Below are 22,417 nucleotides of genomic sequence, written 5' to 3'. Positions count from 1 at the left end.
CCCCCAAGCTATCTGAGCCAGTGTAGCAAATGAAGAAAACATAGGACTTCTCAATGACCCCAATATCAATTCTGCTTTGTACTTTACCCTGTCTCAAGGCTATGGATCTGATAGGTTAGTTCAAGCAAGAGACAGAAAATAGTATATATAGTATGTACACACAGACACAAATTCAGAGCAACTGAGTAGAAATTACAGGTTAACCTTTGGAATTAAGCCTAATAAATTTGCAGTTTTAAAACAACTTGCAGATATTACACTATTCACCTGTATATCAGCTAATTGATTCATCATGTAACTCTTTTTGTGCTCCAGTTGTTGTTCTGCTTGTTTCTTCTGTTCATCTAGTTTTTGCATCTTCTGATTCAGATTATAAAGTTTCTGGAAAATATATGCATAGACAGATGTGTTAGTATTCAAAAGTAATTGTCCTTTTCTTCTTTGGGAAATTATAAAACACATTAGCCATTAAATACTCTTTTTAAAAGTTTAAATTTATAAGTTCATCTTTAGTTTCACTTAAACATTTTTTATCTAGTTCACTTAGTAGCTACATTATATATTTGTGTGTATACATTCAGAACCACTTCAAACTATATAAATAGCATTTTAAACACACACACACACACACAGCTATGTTGATTCATATATTGTATTCTGTCATATAGAAAAATATCACTGTTTCACCACTGATTATAAGCAAACCCCTTTCCTCCCAATGGTTCTATGAGTTTATTTTGCCAGCTAACACATAGACTTTCTATGTTCAAAAATAGAGAAACGAGGTGGGTGAGGTAAACATCTTTTATTGGACCAACATCTGTTGGTGAGAGACAAGCTTTTGAGCTTACCCAGAGCTGAAGAAGAGCTCTGGATAAGCTGAAAAACTCTCTCTGACCAACAGAAGTTAGTCCAATAAAAGGTAGTACCTCACTCACATTGTCTCTCAGTGTAGTGGGGCGGTCACCCCGCTTCAACCCTGAAGGGGTTAAAACAGCCCTGGGAAAGGGCTGCTCCGGGGAACCAATAGGGTAGGCTGATTGGGGAAGCAGCCACAGCTGGGGCCATGCCCCACTCAGGCCACAGCTGGCCCTATATAAGGGCTCAGGGAGGAGCTGGGTCACAGTCTCTCTCTAGTGGTAGAGAGGGAAGGACCTAGCTGCCTGGGAGCTCAGGGTACAGGGAACAGAGCAGGGCTGGGAAAAGGCAAGAGGAACTCGGGAGCTCCATCACGGAAAACCCCCAGGCTGCAGGCCTTGAGAAAGGCCAAAGCAGGTATTGGGGCTGCAAAGGTGCAGCCTGGGGTTAGGCAGAGGCAGCAGGTCCTAACCCCTTGCCAATGATGAGTGGCTATTACACTGCAATCTGCCCCAGTGAGCAGGGGCTAGATGATGACTGGCAGTAGCCACTGAGGCAAGGTGGGTTTAGAGGGTTGGGGGTTCCCCTGGAAGGGGAGACCCAGAATAAGGGGGTACTGCTGGGGCAGAACTCCAAGGTGAAGGCACCGGGGTCCAGGAGGGACACAGGACCAGCAGCTGGCAAGACACTGTCCTGCAGAGGGCGCTCCGGGCTGGACAAGAGCTAATTCCCAGGATGACCAGCAGGAGGCGCCGCACCGGTGAATCTTTCTTCGCTACATTCTAATATCCTGGGCCCAACACAGCTACAACACTATTTTCAAAATGTGTGTTCTGAACGGCCTACATGAAAATAGCGTAAGGGAGACAAGAAATACTTATGGTTTAGTGACTGTGAACTAACAAGGGAAATAGTACTTAGGAGAGCTACTAAGAAACTGTAAGAAGAGAAAGAATAGCATATTGGGATTTCTCATTTTTACATCATTCACTAATCCAGTGTATTATTAATTAACATATCCAGAAAATTAGTTTTTTTTTTCATATCTGCTGTACTAAACATATTTACATCATCGGTATAAGTGCAAACTATTAAATGATAGAAGTAGTTATTAACATATATAATGACTAGTAAAATTTGTAAATTACTCTGTACGTGTACAAAAAATATACAATGATAAAGTTATTCAAAGTGTTTTCTTTGATAAATTATGAAATTATGTATCATATGTAACAGCATTAAATATAGCATTCACATTCTGATTCACTTGCAATACTTTCAATTTTTAATCAAAGAGTTTAAGTTCTTCCATGAAATTACCAACATTTTTTTAATATTATTCAGATACAAACCTGCTTGTGCAAACATAGTTTCCAAGCTTTTAAGACTGAAACAAATATACAGCTAAAGACAAGGATATATAACTCATACCACACCCCTTGAGGCCTCCAGAAGACTAATGATGTGATCTTTGTCACATTGTTTCTACTAAATTTTACTTAGGGAGGGGCTAACAACATTAGTCACTGCCATTAACATGTTGTTTTGAAAATACTATTAGCTATTAGAAATATCTTTTTGTAGTTTTATGAGCAGTTGTGACTTATTATACCTGCATCACAAATAAACTATCTCAATTATTTTAACATACTTTCAAAAAAAATTATTCTACATCTGAGAGATTGGGTAGTTTAAATATTGTAAGTAGTATTTCACAGGAGCTATACAGAGAAGAGAAAGAAAGGAAAAATTGAGTCCCTGTAGGAAGTGAAGGCAGAGAAAGAGGAGGGTCTAGACTGACAAGTCTGACTCAATAGTAAGAAAACTGAACTCAGAGTAAACTGTAGATGAGATTGCTTGGGAAAATTCTTCCAACAGAGATGGAAGTCTTCACTAGCTTAACTGTGATTCTGCAAAAGAAGATTCATGTGAGCTGGAAGAAGTCATGGAAGTTTTCATACCTAGCTACCACCTCTCAGGGAGGTAGATTAACCACAGTGATGGGAAAACCCCTCCTGTCAACACAGATAACGTCTACACTAAAGCACCGCTGTAGCATTTCAAATGTAGACAAGCCCTAAATTATTCTGCTGAGGATAATACATAGGCTATCAACAAACCCTGCAGAAACCTCTTCCTGAGTCTTAAAAAGAAAAGGAGTATTTGTGGCACCTTAGAGACTAACCAATTTATTTGAGCATAAGCTTTCATGAGCTACAGCTCACTTCATCGGATGCATCCGATGAAGTGAGCTGTAGCTCACGAAAGCTTATGCTCAAATAAATTGGTTAGTCTCTCATCGGATGCATCCGATGAAGTGAGCTGTAGCTCACGAAAGCTTATGCTCAAATAAATTGGTTCGTCTCTAAGGTGCCACAAGTACTCCTTTTCTTTTTGCGAATACAGACTAACACGGCTGCTACTCTGATTCCTGAGTCTTGCAATCTTTAGCTTCTTCTCAAGAAAGTGATACACAAAAAAGGGGACTGGGAATGGGCACGAACTGGAATCTCTTTTTTTAAACTATATTTAACACTGATTTTTCTGAAAAAATCCTGTTTTATGTTTCCTGGGGCAGGGGGGAGGGGGAGGAGGAGAGAATCAGTCTGAAAAAAACCAGGAAAAGAGAGACTTTGAGGCATGACTCATTGGGGGTTCTTGACCATCTTATCAAATTTGTTTCTTAAAAGATTTAGAACTAGAGAGAATGGAATTGCAGGTGGAAGATGTTCACTGTATCCTCTGTTTACCCCTGTGGCAAGAAAAATAAGGTTGCAGCTGAGTATACTAATGATTAAGGTGTCAGGTGAATGTAAAGATGCTCAAAGGCTTGCTGATGAACTTGGTATAGCTTACCTTGGCTAATCTATGGGCCGTTAGACAAAGTGTCTCACATTACATGAACCATTTTCTTATTGTCTTCATAAATGAATCTTATTTTGGGATAAACAAAGGTGAATAGCTCTTCTCATTTTTGATGGCCAGACGGAATCATCAGTTATTAATGATTCAAGACATACCTGTCACATATATCCCTTATACCCTGTATCAGTCCCCCTCCATTTTCAGTGCATACAGGTATAAAGGATAGAGTAAGAAATGGTTGCACAAAAATAAAAGCGAAAAACACTTTCAAGAGGTTAAGCTTAACAAGACAAACTATAGCCTTTGTTCAAGGTAGTTTCCTTACCCATCTATCTTTCAGCAAAATGACTGATCACCCTGGTCATCCTCCCACAAAGTCCAAAGTGCTTGGTTCTTAGGTGAAAGATAACTCAGGGTTCTTTGCACCTCCCTTCTATAGCCCGTGCAACTTGAAATGGATTCTTCTGAAGATTACCCCTCAAAGTAAAGTACCTTCAAGCTGTGAGGAAAGTGACATGGAGTCTAGTGGTGAAAAAAGTTTCTTCCCCCACTGGTGTTTACTAAAATGCAAATTGATCTGTTTCCTGGAATCTCTTCACTCTGCTGAGAGAATATCTCCTCCCCCTGTTTACCTTCTATGTACATTGCATTCCCATTGTCTCATTGTACATTGCAAATACCTTCAAGGTGGCAGAACCACATTCCTTTGTCTGGGGTGGAGTAACTTTAGACTTTCCTGGCAGACACACCTTGATAACATAATTTCCAATATGTTTGTAATTTTGCATTTGTCTTCAGTCCATACATCACAAATAATATTAATGATTGGTATGTTATTAGCTTTCTATTAGTATCTTACATGATACCTTCAAGGTTATGACATTAGTGAGTTGGGATACACTGAACTGGTCACTTAACTTACTACCAGATATCAATAAACCCCTTGCCTTCTTGCACTGGGATGCTGTTAGTGTCACAGAAAGAAAAGGACAAAGGGAGAACCAGTGCCATATGACATGTCAATAACATCATTATTCACACTTAGGGACAATAAATTGGAATATTGATGGGTCCTGAACATAGAGAGTGATGTACTAGGTTCAAAGAAAATAAGGTGTTTCTTTTACTGCATTATGACAAGCTTATCAGCCACTAAATGGGGATGCTTGGAATTATGTGTTTCTATCTCAGTTCAGAACAATGCTATGGACCAAGTTTTCAGTTGGTTTGGCGTTGGCTGCTTGAATCTGAAATACTACGTCTTCCTGATTTTCAAATGACACTCACAATGTTGTATGCCACCAGTTTCCTTGTGCTTACTGATGTTTGTGTGTGCTTGTGCCTTCCCTGCCTGGTTGACCTGTATTGCTACTGCAGTCATGACCTTTCTCCCAAGGAGATACAACATCTTTGAGCCCTTGTCAGTCAGGGTGGTCTTCTAATGTTGTGACCTAGCCCTCTCCATAGCTGCCTGTACCAACAGAGAGTTGGGGACGGGATGGGAGAAAAGAAATTCAGCTCCCTTGGGGGGACAAAATAGCGCCTCTCGTAGACTCATAGACTTTAAGGCCAGACGGACCTTCATGATCATCTAGTCTGACTTCCTGCACATTCAGGCCACAGAACCTCACCCACCCACTCCTGTAATAGACCTACTGTCTGTGGCTGAGTTACTGAAATCCTCAAATCATGATTTAAAGACTTCAAGTTACAGAGAATCCACCATGCAGCAGAGGAAGGCAAATCCCTCCCAAGGTCTCTGCCAATCTGATGCAGGGGGAAATTCCTTCCCGACCCCAAATATAGGCATCAGTTAGATCTGACTATGTGGGCAAGACCCACCAGACAGACACCTGGAAAGAATTCTCTGTAGTAACTCAGAGTCCTCCCCATCTAGTACCTCATCACTGGCCATTGGAGGTAATTGCTGCTAGCAGTTGCAGATCAACTACACGCTATTGTAGGTAGTCTCATCATACAATCCCCTACATAAACTTATCAAGATCAGTCCTGAAGCCAGGTAGGTCTTTTGCCCCCACTGCTTCCCTTTGAAGGCTGTTCCAGAACTTCACTCCTCTGATGGTTAGAACCTTCATCTAATTTCAAGCCTGAACTTGTTGATAGCCTGTTTATATCCATTTATTCTTCTGTCCTCATTGGCACTTAAATAACTCTTTCCCTCTCTGGTATTTATCCTTCTGATGTATTTATAGAGAGCAAACATATATCTCCTCAGCCTTCATTTGGTTAGCTAAACAAGCCTAGCTCTTTCAATCTCCTTTCATAAGGCAGGTTTTTAATTCCTCAGATCATCCTAGTAGTCCTTCTCTGCACCTGTTCCAGTTTGAATTCATCTTTCTTAAACATGGGAGATCAGAACTGCACACAGTATTCCAGATGAGGTCTCATCATTGCATTGTATAATGGCATTAACACTTTCCTGTCTCCACTGGAAATACCTAGGACTGCATTAGCCTTTTTCACGGCCATATCACATTGGAGGCTCATAGTCACCATGTAATCAACCAATACACTCAGGTCTTTCTCCTCCACTGTCACTTCCAACTGATATGTCCACAGCTTATTGCAAAAATTCTTGTTAGTCCCCAAGGGCATGACCTTGCACTTTGTATTATTAAATTTTATCCCATTTCTATTACTCAAGTTTTCAAGGTCGTCCAGATCTTCTTGTATGATATTCCGGTCCTCCTCTGCACTGGCAGCAACCCCCAACTGTGTGTCATCTGCAAATTTTATTAGCACACTCCCACTTTTTTTTGCCAAGGTCATTAATAAAAATGTTAAATATGATTGGTCCCAAGATCGATTCCTGAGGATCTCCACTAGTAACCTCCCTCCAGCCTGAAAGTTCACTTTTCAATATGACCTGTTGTAGTCTCCCCTTTAACCAGTTCTTTGTCCACCTTTCAATTCTCATATTAATCCCCATCTTCTTCAGTTTAACTAATAATTTCCCATGTGAAACTGTAACAAATGTCTTACTGAAATCTACATTTCCTTTGGCTACAAAAATCAGTTATCTTCTCAAAGATGATGATCAGGTTGGGTCTGGCACAATTTACCTTTTGTAAAACCATGTTATATTTTATCCCAAGTACCATTTACTTGTATTTCCTTAAGTACTTTATCTTTCAAAACTTGTTCCAAGACCTTGCATACAACTGAGGTAAAACTAACAGGCCTGTAGTCTCCCGGATCACTTTTTTCCCCTTTCTTGAAAATGGGAACTATACTAGCAATTCTCCAGTCATAGGATACAGATTTATTAAAAATCCTTGCTATTGGGCTTGCAATTTCATGTGCCACTTCCTTGAATATTCTTGGAGATAGCCTATCTGCACCCCCCCAGTTTGGTCCCATTAAGCTGTTAGAGTTTGACTTCCACCTCAGATGTGGTAATTTTCATTCCCATATCCTCGTTCCCATTAGCAGTCCTGCCACTACCCCTACGATTTTCATTAGCCTTATTAAAAACTGAGGCAAAGTGTATGTTTAGGTGTTGGGCCATGCCTAGATTATCTTTAATCTCCACCCCATCCTCAGTGGTCCCACTTCTTCTTTTCTTTTTACTTATATGGCTATAGGAACTTTTTAGTATTGGTTTTAATCTCTTTTGCAAGGTCCAATTCTGCTTGGCTTTTAGCAATTCTCACTTTATCCCTACATTTTCCAACCTCCAAGAAGTAGCTTTCCTTGCTGATCCATCCCATCTTCCATTCCTTGTAGGCTTTCTGCTTTCTCTTAATCACCTGTTTGAGAAGCCTGCTCATCCAGCTTGGTCTGCAACCGTTCCCTACAAATTTTTATTTTCTTACTTGGGATGCAGGCTTCAGACAGAATTAATTTAAATCAAAAGTTGCAGAAACTAAGACTCCTCCATATTCAAATCGTTGAGTTCTTCAGTCCAGTCCACTTTCCTAACTAATTTCCTTATTTTTTTAAATTTTGCCCTTTTGAAATTAAAGACCCTAATTGCAGATCTATTTTTGTTTATCCTTCCATTTAATTTAAACTGAATTACTTCATGATCACTCAATTCCATATTGTCCCCTACAACCAGTTCTTCTATGAGGTCCTCAATATTCACCAATACCAAATCTAAAATGGAGTCACCTCTTATTGATTCAGCAACTATTTGGTGAATAAATGTCAGCTATCACATCCAGGAAAATCTGGGCCCTACTATTATTAGTAGCACTTGTACTCCAATCTATATCTGTGAAGTTAAAGTCTCCCATAATCACAACAATTCTAAGTAATATTTATTTCATTAAAAACATTGAAGAGGTCTCTATCCTGGAGCCTGGGGGTCTGTAGCATACTGCAAGCAGTTTCCCAGGGGAACCTCTAGTAGCTTTATTCCCCAAAGTTATTTTGGCCCAAACAGACACTGTCTTATCCATTCCATCACTTCTCATTTCTTTACAGTCTTATTCCTTGACTTTAGCAAAGCTTTTGATACGGTCTCCCACAGTATTCTTGCCAGCAAGTTAAAGAAGTATGGGCTGAATGAGTGGACTATATGGTGGATAGAAAGCTGGCTAGATCATCAGGCTCAACGGGTAGTGATCAATGGCTCCATGTCTAGTTGGCAGCTAGTATCAAGCAGAGTGCCCCAAGGGTCGGTCCTCGGGCCAGTTTTGTTCAATATCTTCATTAATGATCTAGAGGATGGCGTGGATTGCACCCTCAACAAGTTTTCAGATGACACTAAACTAGGAGGAGTGGTAGATACACTGGAGGGTAGGGATAGGATACAGAGGGACCTAGACAAATTAGAGGATTGGGCCAAAAGAAATCTGATGATGTTCAACAAGGACAAGTGCAGCAGGACAGAAGAATCCCATGCACTGCTACAGACTAGGGACCGAGCGGCTAGGCAGCAGTTCTGCAGAAAAGGACGTAGTGGTTACAGTGGATGAGAAGCTGTGGTTAGCTTTCTTGGCAACAAGGATATGCTGACTCATATCCTTGTTGCCCCTTGTTGCCAAGAAAGCTAACGGCATTTTGGGCTGTATAAGTAGGAGCATTGCCAGCAGATGAGGGACGTGATCATTCCCCTCTATTCGGCATCGGTGAGGCCTCATCTGGAGTACTGTGTCCAATTTTGGACCCCACACAAGGAGGATGTGAAAAAATTGGAAAACGTCCAGCGGAGGGCAACAAAAATGTTTAGGGGGCTGGAGCACATGATTTATGAGGAGAGGCTGAGGGAACTGGGATTGTTTAGTCTTCAGAAGAGAACGAGGGGGGATTTGATAGCTGCTTTCAACTACCTGAAAGGGGATTCCAAAGAGGATGGATCTAGACTTTTCTCAGTGGTACCAGATGACCGAACAAGGAGTAATGGTCTCAAGTTGCAGTGGGGGAGGTTTGGGTTGGATATTAGGAAAAACTTTTTGAGTAGGAGGGTGGTGAAGCACTGGAATGCGTTACCTAGGGAGGTGGTGGAATCTCCTTCCTTAGAGGTTTTTAAGGTCAGGCTTGACAAAGCCCTGGCTGGGATGATTTACTTGGGGATTAGGTCCTGCTTTGAGCAGGGGGTTGGACTAGATGACCTCCTGAGGTCCCTTCCAACCCTGATATTCTATGATTATCATTAATATACAATGCTACTCCACCATTTTTACCTTTATTTTCTGTCTTTCCTGAACAGCACATTCCCTTCAATGCCTGTATTCCAGTCATGACTACTGTTCCACCACGTTTCTGTTATCACTGTAATATCTGATTTCACTTCCTGCACCAGTAGTTCTAGATCCTCCATTTTGTTACCCAGGCTTCTTGCATAGATATACAGACATCTCAGTAGTTTCTCCGTAGCTTTGCCCAGATTCCTCACACACTTGAGTACAGTCATTCAACTGCCAGTATCAGCTACCTGATTATTTGCTTAATAGATATATGCACTATCCTCCCTCTTAATGTCCATTCTCCTATACACTGCTGCTCCCTTTTCCATTGCTGTATCCTTTCTTACTTGATTTTCCTCCCAGTCAATGCTAGAATCATGCATGGAGATTACATGAGCATCTCCATACCATCTCCCTTGAGTTCCTAATTTAAAGTTCTTTTAATAAGTTGTGCCAACCTCCATCCCAGAAGTCTATTGCCCTCCCTACTCAGGTGGAGTCCATTCCACGAGAACAGTCCTCTGTCCATGAATGCTTCCCAGTGGTCTCAAAAGCCCTCCTTATAGCACCACTGCCTGACCAGTGTAGACGGCTCTATGATGGCCTCAGTAACTGGAACCACCACCACCTTACTTGGGCCTGCAGGTTGCAAAACATCCAGGAGACAGTGGTATTTTTGGTCCTGGACCTCCTCCAGCAGTATCTGGAAATCATTGGCAATCCTCTACAGCAGTTCCTAGCACTGCCTATGATCATCTTGTGGAGAGGAAGGAGTGACTGCTTTGTCTGGAAATAAGAATGAGATTCCTGATCTGCTAGTCCAGATCAATGTCCTCTTCCTCATACTCCGACGGATCCAGTGGGAGCCAGGAAGGAGAAATGTGGTAAGATTCCTGGGCGGATTCCAGTTGTCTGCCATAAGGATCCTGTTGGTCACAATAAGGCAAGAAAGAGGGGTCAGCCATTTGAGAGAGACTTCCTGGCATCGGATCCCAGAGGTCCCTGGGGAAATCATATTTAGACGGGTAGCGCTCAGATCTCCTCAACTGCCTGTCAGGGCTTGGCTGTCTCTGAGAAGCTAGAGAAGCAGCTAGAAAGTCTGACTCATCCAAATCTGAAAACTGCTCCCCTTCCAACGGTGGGGCCATCAGTACCGGAGCACTCCTACCTGACAGTTGGAGATGAGATGGTTCTTGAGACACCGAAGTAGTAGTACACACTCTGGTGTAGAAACGTCCCTCAAGAAGGCCAGACCAGAGAGGATGGGAGGCTACAGATAAAGGAGAAAGATATTCTCCAATGTTGTATAGGTGTCTATAAATCCCAGTGTCCGGGGGTTCCAACTGTCAATACCAATGGTTCTGGCATGTTTTGGGAGGTAGTGCGGTCCTTGGATAAGTGAGCCGGTGCTGGTGATGAGTCCAGACCCACACTCCTAGATGGAACCAGCAGATGACAGTTCTTGTGTTTTGGAGCCAGAGTCACCGACAGAACTGATAGATCTTTCTTCTTGCTCAAATCTACCCTTCAGCCTTAGCGTCTTCAGCAGTGCCAGTCCCTTAGGCTTTATACATGAAGGCTCACCTGCTCTCAATGGCTCGGGGAGAGATTGCATTTCTTGTGGACAGTCCTGGATAGGGACCTATCCTTGCAAGCATGAGTGTGCACCTACCAGATGAGGCACCAGCAATGCCGCGAGACTGCTAGTGCACACACACACACACCCCGACGAGACACTGCTACCGAAAATCTCCAATCAACGGCACCAGGATGCACCGACACCTGAAGTGGAGCACCCACAGGAACAGCACTCGAAGAAGAATTGCTTGGTGATGTTTTGGGGATCGTCTGCCCTATTGTTTCCAATTTGCACTGATTAAGCATACTCAGTATAGCCACTCTAGTGAGGAGCGAGTCCTCTGGATGGGGGAAAAACAAGTTATACTATCTATACTATAAAACTCTAAATATACTAATATAAAAGCTATGATGTATAAAAACTATTTACAAATCTATTAACAGGCTCTGTCAAGAGAGAAAAAAATGGAAAGATCTGTGAACACAGGGATTCTGACTCAGGCAACGTGGCAGTAAGAAGGAACTGGAGACACATCTGCTTGCATGGTCTCTTACACCCTCAGTCAGGAGCACAGGAAAATCTACTGAGCATGTGCAGGCCAACGCACCCTTCTTGTTAGAATTTCTGGACACAGAAGCAGTTTGCTTTTCTGACAATTTTCCTGTAGGGCAGAAAGAGAGAAATGTCCCATCTCACTGACATTGCACCTTCCGATATATGGAAAGTAGCCAGACACCACTGAACAGCTGATGAAGGGGAAGCAGGTTGGCTAGTCAATCTCCCCTCCAAGGATGATAAGACGGGAGTGAGATAAAGGGCACCAGATTGGGAATATGAGAAAGACCCTTCCAAAAGACAAATAACTGGCAAGGAAAATAGAGCCCGGAGAAGGGTGACCTATATAAAAAAAAACAGGACAAGTGGGGTTGGGGACCTGGAGTTAAGGTCCTGTAAGAGGTTTACCCCTGGCACAAATCTCCCCCTTTCTCTCCCCTCACACCCAAGGTAGATCTCCCTGGAGAGAGGGATTTCTTGTTCAATTGCTCTTTCCATAAGGCTGAAAAGAGGAGAGAATCCCAAGCTAGCAGCAGATGAAAGGCTGGTTGCCTTCTGTCCAGGTCTGGAACTTACAGCTAAGCAGAAATGTACAGGAAACATACTAAGCCGGTGCTATATGTTCTTTGCTTTTGTAATAACTAAAATAGACAACATAAAAGTTGAGAGATGAAGAAGGGTTACCAATTATGGCATGTGAATTGAAAGTTAAGAATTCTTAACTGTTGTATGTTACAGTATATACAGTCACTGAGTGAGGTATATGAACTATTATCCCAAGGCATAATTACAAAACATAAGAATTGAATTTTATCCTTAACTCTGATTTTCCTTGATTTTTTCCAATAATACCAGTAAGTTTATTAGTAAACACACCAAAACTAACCACAAGTGTTTTAAACTGCATTCTAAATTATTGTCTGGAAAAGTAAATTAAGAAAAATTACCTCAATATTTTCTTTACGTATATTTTTATATTCAATAAATTGTGCTTCTAGTTCAGCTACTGGTCCCTCAATGTCTGCTATCCTTTTCATAGTTTCTTCTTTTGTCTTGATGCTATCTTTTTTCTTTTGCTCTAGCTCATTATACATTGCTTTAATCCTGGCCTGTTAAAAAGACATAAAACTAATTTTTGCTTATTGAAATCAGAAGCAAAAGAAGAACAATCTATTTTAAAAATTCCAAATTTGAAAGGTCATTCATATCCTTAACGAAATGCTATGAACAGAACCACAAATTAATTATATGTGTATATACAAAATCAGGAGTTAACAAATACAGCTCAGTGATATTAGGAATATCTACAGAATGAGAGCAAGTTAGCCACTGAGCCAGAATATGTCATCAACACTGCATGAAATAAGGAAGGCAGAGTAGCCAGTAGAATTGACAAACACATTGAAGGGACTGAACAGGAAAAAAAATACAAAATGTCAGTATTATATTAAACAGATAAGGCAGGTAATTTAATAACTGTTATTGGACCAACTTTAGTGAGTAGAAGGTACAAGTTTTTGAACTACAAAGATCTCTTCTTCAGGTCTGGAGAAAGAAATCAGTGTCTGAGCTAAACACACATTGAGACAGATTGCTAAGCATAAGTGGCAATGCCTGTTGTAGGAAGCCACCTGAAATGGAGGGGGCAATAAAGGTTAGATTATTCTGAAAAAGGGGGTTGAAGTGGGTTAGCATGCAGGTGTGTTACAAATTGTTGTAGTGAGGCATGAAACCAGCCTCTCTGTTCAGTCACGCTGATTTTTGGTGTCTAGCAGCATTATGAATTTAAGTTCCCAAGCTCGCTTTTTGAAAGTGTTGTGCAGGTTTCCTTTGAGGTTGAGTATTGAAAGATCAGATATGGAATGATCACCTTGTGAAAAGTGTTTGCAAATGGGTGATATGGTGTTTTTGCCTTTCATCATTTTTCCCTGTGTGAGTTCCTTCAAACCAGACAATCGTAGTGATTGTCTAGTTTCACCCATGTAGTTGTTATTGGGGCACCTCTATACCTTTCTGGCCACTACTTACGACTCCAAATATGCAGAGCAGCTCTGGAAAAGGACTCCAGAAAAACTGAGGAACCATCTGCACCATATATGCTTCAGAAGAGACCACCTCCAACAAGAAGTCATCACATGTTCCCACACACTGGAAGAAAAAATATCAGGAAGCCTACCTGGAGTTCATGCAGCAAACCCAAAACAACTATCTAAAATACCTGATGCCAACCATCAAACACACACAAAAAGTGAAACCAACTACAGTAACTGCACAACCAACAGAACACCATCTCTTGGAGAAACCAACACACCATGACCCAGCACATGAACACTACGTGATACCCCAAAATCATTAACCTATCAAGACTACTCTTAACCAAAAATGAAGCATCTGTACTCTCCAAGGGACTGAAATTCTGCCCCTCCACAGAACCTGGTAACATACGATCATGTAGAGAACTAGAAGAATTCCTCCATCAATTTCACCTCACAGAAAAGAAAACACCACCCACAACTATCACCTCCCCATGGACAGCCATAAGAAAAAAGTATTATCTGACTGGACATTGTGCAGAGGACGAAACCATAGACTAGATCATTACATTGACTGCTTCAGGAAAAAATCAACTGTAAAATGCTCAATGAACATTATATCCACCACAATCTCTACCACTAAGAGGACGGCAATACAGACCCTGAAATCCAACCACTAGATAGTGATCAAACCAGCAGACAATGTGGGCACTATCGTAGTCTTTAATTGTTATGACTATGTCAACAAAGCCAACAGACCACTCTCTGACACCACTACTACAAAGAACTAAAAAAACCACCACACACCACAATTCACACAGGAATTTTAAAATACCATCAAATCCTTCCTCAGACAACTAGAAAAAAAAATCACCCTCTACAAACTCACCCCCAAAACCCCATCCTAGGGACCTTCTACATGCTTCCCAAGACACACAAACAAGGGAACCCAGGCAGATGCAATCTTATTGAAGGAATATCAAGACTCACAGAAACCATGCTCAAACTACTCACCACACAAAGGGCCAGCTTCTTCCAAGACACTACAAACTTCTTCCAGAAACTCTGCAACTTTAACAACCTCCCTCATGACACCATCCTTGTCATCATGGTTGTCACCTCCCTATACACCAACATCCTTCACCACGATGGCATCGCTGGCTGCCTCAAATACCTACAAGATAATGTAAAATGCTCAGAAATCCACTCAAAACACAATGCCAGATGCATCCATTTCATCCTCAACCACAACGATTTCACATTTAACAATAAACACTTTGTCCATAGCATGGTAACAGCCATGAGTACTAGGATAGCCAAACTTTTCATGGGCCACCTCAAGGAAAAATTACTGGATAACTGCACCATGAGACCAACATTATACCTGAGATACATCAAGGGTATTTTTATCCTCTGGACAGACAACTTAAACTCCCTCATAGATTTCCACCACAACTTCAACAACCATCACTCCTCCATCAAACTCTCTCTAGAACACTGCCACACCAACATCAACTTCCTGGACATCACGATTAGCTTCAGCAGTGCAATCCTACAAATTACTGTATGAAAGAAACCCTCAGATGACCACACTTTCATCCACAGATCCAGCAACCACCCCAGACACACAAAAAGTATATTAGCATAGAATTTGCACTTAAAAGATAGTCAGGCATAGATTCCTAGACATACTTAAAACAGCTGTCACTATACAAGGACATTCCACCAGACAACTAGATTACATCATGGAAAGGGTCACCCAAATACCGCAAGAAAAGCTGCTTCAACACAGAAAAAAAAAATCACTGACAGCACATCTCTAGTTGTCACTTACCACCCCAAACTGGAACCCATATGGGGTATCATCAAACATATTTGACATCCTGAAAGAAATTTTTCTCAACCCCCCTCTTCTGGCTTTCAAACAATCCCACAACCTTGCCAAGCTCATCAACAGAAGCTGGTCCAATAATAGATATTACATCATCTTCCTTATCTCTTACATATCCTGGGGCCAACATGGCTACCACATTGTAAACAAAGTATTACATTAAAGGAGATGAAGTATTTAAGCTGTTCCTAGTCCTAATGAAGACATCTAGAGAATGGGTAATTCAAATATTGGAAATTCATGTCAGGAGTCCAATTCTTTACTGATGGGGAACTTTTATCACTAAAGCCACTGCTCTTTGGTTTAGACAAGCAAGCTAAAAAGGAAGAAAATCATTATTGCAAAGCAAACCAATACCTGTTAGGTTTATGACAAAGATAACCATGCCTTTAAAAAAAAGAGTCAGAAATTCACAGTAGTTTCCAAAATTAGATATCATTATTTTAATTCCAACTGTTTATCCATAATCAGATACTGCCAGTTTTCCAAAGAGCATATGTCAATAGCTAGGGAGAGAACTATTTGTCTGCAATCCAGGTTGGTTAAAAAAAGTGTTTTATTACAGAAAAATGTACAATGTTAAAACAAAAATATATGTAAAAGGAGTTTATACATGAAATAAATATGTTAATATCTTGTTTACCTGAGTCAGTTGCCATGTTCCTCTTTCCTCTCGAATTAATTTTTTTATGTTCTCTTCCAAATTCTTAAAACAAAAAAATTTAAAAAATTAACAACCACAATATAATGTATAACAAAAGCAAATTAAATAACAATTGCAATGACGATTTAATACTGACATTATTATAAAGACAAACAGCTTTCAAACTGTGTCCTATCTACTGTATAATAAAATGAATAATGAATAAAGAGAAAGGAAATTACTATTTTGGCACTATGACAATATGGATTCAGACACAGGAAGTAAACGAATGAAGCAGAAATTACAAGAAAGGCAACAGAATTTTCTAAGGTGTAAGTTCAATTACCTTTTATAAATAGCAATCATTAAGTATACTCAATACCTATATGTGTTGGATTAAAGAAGTTCTGTATTAGAATCACAAATGAGTTTGATTCCCCATAGTTTAAATTCCAGGGTATTACTAATTAAGAGGTCTCTTGGTTTTTGGTACTGTTTCTCTCCCTCTATGTGTGAAACTTGCCAGCTGCTAATTGCGTTAGTACATTCTAAGACAGAGTCTGTTCTCAAAGCAATTCACACAGACAGAGACTCAAAGCAATACTCTGTAACAACAGAAACAGCACCCAGAGACTCCCCGCCCTTTTGTTGTGTTAACAATTGTGATTAAAACAGAGATAGAGTATGTATGTGGATGGATGCTTGGTGTGGATAATAACTGAATGATCAGGGAGGTGCCAGCCTAAGAATCCAGTGTCCATCGGCTGAAGAAGGCATCAAGTGGAAATAACCAGAGGACCCCTGGAGGGCAGACTGGAATCCACCCAACAGCCTCAAGAATGGGAGAACCAAAGAACAAGATAACATCTAGCAGCACGGAGCCGTCAGGAATGTGCTATCTGCTGAATGATTCAGCAACAGCTTGATGAAGCAATTCCCATAGACTGGCATAGGAAGAAATTCCTATAAAAATGGACTATAGAAAGTGAGAACTTTGGGGTCTGATTCTGCAAACCAACTTCCAGGAGCATCAGATGTGCATCTGACAAAGCCCTGCTCCCTCCTCATGTCCAGGCCACCTGGCCAGTGGCTTGGCATGAGCAACTCTAAGGCTGGTAACTATGGTAACAACCTTGCAGAACCTGTGTGTGTGTGTGAGAATGAATGCATGAATAAATATGAGATTGAATGGAATGATATAGCTATAACTAACTGCTTACGATGATTCTTTCTGTATTCACAATAGATGTGGTATTTTGCCTTTTCCCCTTTAATAGGATCCTGCTGGTTTTTATTTTATTGGTATAACATATGTTACCTATAGGGATCATGAATGGCAAATGAGTAATTTTATATATCAGTGCCTTCCCTGCATTCCATTGTTTTCCACAGAAGTTACCTTGTTTACAAATCGTATGCAAATCTGAACTTTGTTCCAGCACTCTCTCGTTTGAGGCTCCTCATCTGCTCTTCCACTACAATAGGGGCCTATATCCCAAGATTGGGATTTATGCATTGTATATCTTTAGTTTAGGATTTGTAACATAAAGCAGATTAACATAACTTGATATAATTAAAATCTCAGGTAGTTTAACCAGAATATAGGCTTTTGTTTTCTTTCTGTAACTTACACTTTCAAGTTAATTTAGTGCTTGTGAAAAGTGTACTAGAGACTGAAATTCCTTACTTATCAAGTTCTTTACTTGCTATTGCTCACACTGTACTTATGGAAGGCACACAACCTCAATCAACCCTGTTCTGGACAATGAAAGTGTAATTCCATCCTTGGGTTGATTCAACATCTTTGTTAAGATTATCAATTTGTGGCAACCACGATAATAGTTTGGTGACACAAACAGTTGGACACCAGGATATGGACTGAGACCACTAGCATACTTATTATACAGGACACTGAACAAACTGGAATGTATAACACTTCACTGGGACAGAAAGAAACTGTTACTTACTGCAACTGTGGTTCTTCAAGATGTGATGCAGACATGTATTCCACTTAGGGGTGTGCACAACCAGAGCACTGGAGCCAGAAAATTTTGCCTAGCAGTACCCATAGAGGGATGGTACTCAGGCCTTGTGGCTGTGGCCCCTTCCCTGGCTACATGAGACAGTGCCACCCTGACCCTCCTTCAGTTCCTGCGGACTGAAAGCCGATGAGAGGAGACTCCGATACAGAGGGGAAGGAGGGTGTGTCATGGAATATATGTCTGTATCACATCTCAAAGAACCACAGTTACAGTAAGTAACTGTTTCTTCTTCGAGTAGATTCAGATGAGTATTCCACTTAGTGACTCACAAGCAGTATCCCAATGTGGAGGCAGGGCCTGGAGTCTACTCAAATAAGGATCGCAGGACCATCCTTCCGAGGCCTGCATCCATTCTGGATGCACTAATAGCATAGTGGTCTGTAAACATATGTATGGACGACCACGTGGCTGCCCTGCAGATGTCCAGTATGGAAATGTCATCGAGGAATGCTATTGATGTTGCTTGCGCTGTCAAGAAGAGAGTCCATATGCACTGAGGAGGTGCAGCTGAAGGCACCTCATATGCAGCCTTGACTCAGGATGTTATCCATCTAGAGATGGTCTGTGCAGAGACCGCTTGCCCCTTCATGCAGTCCACATATGACACGAACCGGCAAGGCAAAACACAAGACAGTTTAGTCCTGCCTAGATAAAAAGCTAGACATTGCTTGACATCCACAGTAAGAAGGTGCTGTTCTTCTGGGGAAGAGTAAGCCTTAGGGAAAAACACAGGTAAATACACTGCCTGATTCAGATGAGACGGAGAAAACCCCAGGGATAAAATTTTTTGGTATGGTCGCAGTGTTACCTTATCCTTGGAGAACTGAGCGTAGGGCAGCTCATCTATGAGGGCCTGCAACTCACATATCGTTCGGGGCCAAAGTAATGGCTATCAGGAACATGATTTTCTGAGAAAGGAGGGGCAGCAGACAGGACACAAGGGGCTTGAATGGAGGGCCTATTAGAGCCGCTTGTGTTTAGGTCTCACAAAAGGAACCAGTTCTCGGATTAGAGGATGTAAGTGGACAGTACCCTTCGGAAATCTTGTCACCATGGCACTGGAAAAAAAACGATTTCCTTTGAACGAGGGGATGGAATGCTGATATCTCTGCCAAATGCACTCTCAGCGAACTGAGTGCAAGGCCCAATTTCTGAAGATGTAACAGGTACTCCAAGATGTCCTGGATGGAAGCCACTGTCGGTTGGGTCACATGGGTCAAGGACCAAACTGAGAATCACTTCCACTTCACTAAGTATGCCATCCTAGTGGAGAACTTCCTACTATTGAGCACTGTCTTGGCCACACTGGAGCAATGAGGATGACCTTGGCTCAATCCACCTTGAGCTTGAAGATGACCTCTGGAATGATCGGAATGGCGGGGGGGGGGGGACGGCATACAGAGGAGCTGTCTGTCAGCAGCAGTGGAAGACGTCAGGGAGGGAGCCTGGACTGAGGCTCCCTTGAGGGCAGAATAGTTGACATTTCCTGTTTTCCCTCATCACAAACAGGTTGACTGTAGAGATGGCTCACATTGCATAGACGATCCAGAGAAGCTCTTCTTCACGAACCATTCATGGGTCCGAGAGAAAACCCTGCTGAGATGGTCTGCAAGACAATTTTGCATCCCCAGCAAATAGACTGCTACTAGAGTGATGTCTTCTTCGATGCAAAATTGCCATGGGTTGATTGCCTACAGGCAGAGTAACCTGGAATGTGCCCCTCCTTGCTTGTTCACATAGTACATCACAGTGGTATTGTCAGTGAGTATGTGAACCACTGCGTATCTGATACGGATGCAGTCTGAGAAGGCACAACTTGCATTATGGATGGCCCAAAGTTCCAACACACTGATATGGAGTGAGGCTTCCTGTTTCAACCACAGGCTCTGTACCCTCAACGAATCCAGATGTGCCCTCCAACCCAGAAGGAAAGCGCTGGTAACCACTGACTTGCTCAGAGAAGGCATACATTGCATGGGGATTCCCACCAGTGTAAGAAATGTAGAACTGGTGGAGGGAGGCAAACCAACCTGTCCAGAAAATGCAGGGCAGGATAGTAAATCATCCTAAGCCGCATCTGAAGGTGGTGCAAGATGGTGAACTGGACCACCTATGAGCCCAATTGCTTCCTCTTGTAGGATCTAACCCGCTTTATAGGGTAGTCCATTTGTTTCAGGGGGGAAAAGCTGCATAAAGGAATGCTGCGCGCGCTGCTGTTGCACTCCACACCACGGGGAGCATCAGTCCTGGTGGAAACAGTGGTACTGCAGTGCCTGAATTCACTGACATGAAAGTTGGTAAGAACACTTTCAGAATTGAATGTGGCTGTGCCGACCTGATGGGATGTTCCAATGTGATGGGGTGCAAGAGTAGAATTAGGCCAGATGGGCCCAATCAACTAACTAGGCTGCAAACAGAGGAGCTTTAGGATGGAGGCAGCTAATCGGAGAGAAGCTCACCTGTGAAGGACAGGTGGGGCTTCTACAAAGGACAGGAAACTGGAAGCAGAGGGGGCGGCAGGGAGAAGTCTGCAGGCACTGCCTGCGAGAAGGGAGGAGGGAGAGTGTGTCTGTGGAAGACAAACTGATGTATGTAACTGCTAGAAGGGGCATCAGCCTGGCTGAGCCAATCCCCAGAACCTCCAGGAGGGGCGCCATCCAGAAGTGAGTAGAGCAAACCCATCACAGCCAAAGAGGACCCTGGTGCCAAAATCCTCCACACCAATTTTGATACCGGCTCCATCTCCACCCCGGGAAGGGGAGCATCTGAATGCAGTGCCAACAGACCCAGCAGTTCAGAGGCTCGCTCCATCACAGGGGTCATATGTGGTGCAGCCCTGGGAAAGTCCTGGACCTACAGTGAGCCTGGGACCAAAAGGCAGAGGAGGCCTGCTGTTGCCTGGTATGCCAACGACACGGACACAGTTGGTACTGGCATCTTCCTTGTCAGTACAGGACACAACAGACATCCAAAGACCAAAACCAGAGTCAGTGGTAAAGGGTTCCTGCCATTCCCACTCAGTACCGGGGAAGGGTCAGAGGTAGCCACACCATTACACATTTTTCCTAGGGGAGGCAGAGGAGTCACCTGGAGCGTGACCTGGAGCGGTCCTGACTGGTCTTATCAGACCTCTTCCTCAGTACCGATGAAGGAGAATGGCTCCTCCGCCTCTTCGGCAAGGCACCTACCCGGGAATGAGAGGCAGCAGTGCCCGAGGGTGATCTTCAGCCTAAGGAGGGCCTCGGGACTGGATCAGGCCATCTGGCCTGTTCAAGCAGGTGCTGTTTGAGGTGAAGGTGCCGTGCCACTTGAATCCACTTTTTAAATGACTTACAAATCAAACAGCACTCTTTAAGGTGGGCCTCACTGCGACAAAGCAAGCGCCATGTGTGGGGGATCACTACTGGGGATCGCCCGGTTACACAAAACACAGTGTTTAAATCCTGGTGGGGGCATCACTGGGGAACACTAATTATCAACTAATACTATCTAACTGCTAACTAACACTATACAATAAACTAGGCTAAGTCAAAATACGAGGTTGTGAAACTACAATCACACAGAGCTCAGACTCCAGGGTGGTCAGAAGGAACTGAGGGGGATCAGGGAGCCACATGGGGCAGAAACTCCCCCACCTCCCAAGGGTAAGAGAGAGAGCCAGACGGGCGTCGCCCAACAGCTCAGTAGACACAGCACATAGCGTCAGTGGCCCATCTCCACTTTTGAGAGAACAGATTTCTCCTACTACCAAATAACGTAGTTAGTCCTGTAGTTCAAGTGGACAGAGTCTGTGCTATGGCACTGGAGGTTCAGTGTTTAAACTATGCTGAAGATGTATCAAGGGAGAGTTGCTGCAGGTGGACACAACAGAATTTGTTTTCACCATTTTCATTTTAAATTTTTTTAGAAAATTACATATAAAAATACATGAAAAGAAAGTTCTTTCAGTTGCAAAGATAAGCACTTGAAAATTAGGAAATGCCAGATTTATAATTGCCTATGCAATCTTACTCCTGTTCCCTTATGCACATGTAGTAACATACAGTCTTCAATTGTGTGATTTCATACTCTTTTTTTTTCCCCCACACAGGATCCCGCATTATTCAACATGCAGACTGCACACACACAGCAGCAAAAATTAAGATTGCCTGGGTAGCTAAAAAATTGGTATTTCCTAATTTTCAAGGACTTGTCTTTGCAACCTATTTTTGACGTAATTTTTAAAACTTTTTTTTAAAGTTATCAAGTATAAATAATACATATTTCATCAAAACACAAAAACTTAACTCTGCATCAT

The 22,417-nt window shown here is 42.2% G+C and overlaps 1 protein-coding gene across 1 annotated transcript in view; it reads right to left on the bottom strand.

The window, feature by feature from the left end:
• Positions 1–22,417, bottom strand: part of CCDC178 (coiled-coil domain containing 178) — a 364,864-nt gene that overhangs the window by 236,362 nt on the left and 106,085 nt on the right. The window contains 3 exon segments of the mRNA XM_048840566.2: positions 268–381; positions 12,459–12,620; positions 16,079–16,141. Coding sequence (XP_048696523.2) covers positions 268–381; positions 12,459–12,620; positions 16,079–16,141 — 339 coding nt within the window.

The sequence above is a fragment of the Caretta caretta genome, chromosome 2 (genome assembly GCF_965140235.1).
Source record: "Caretta caretta isolate rCarCar2 chromosome 2, rCarCar1.hap1, whole genome shotgun sequence".
Classification (NCBI taxonomy): domain Eukaryota; kingdom Metazoa; phylum Chordata; order Testudines; family Cheloniidae; genus Caretta; species Caretta caretta.
This window is presented reverse-complemented; position numbering and strand designations above follow the sequence as displayed.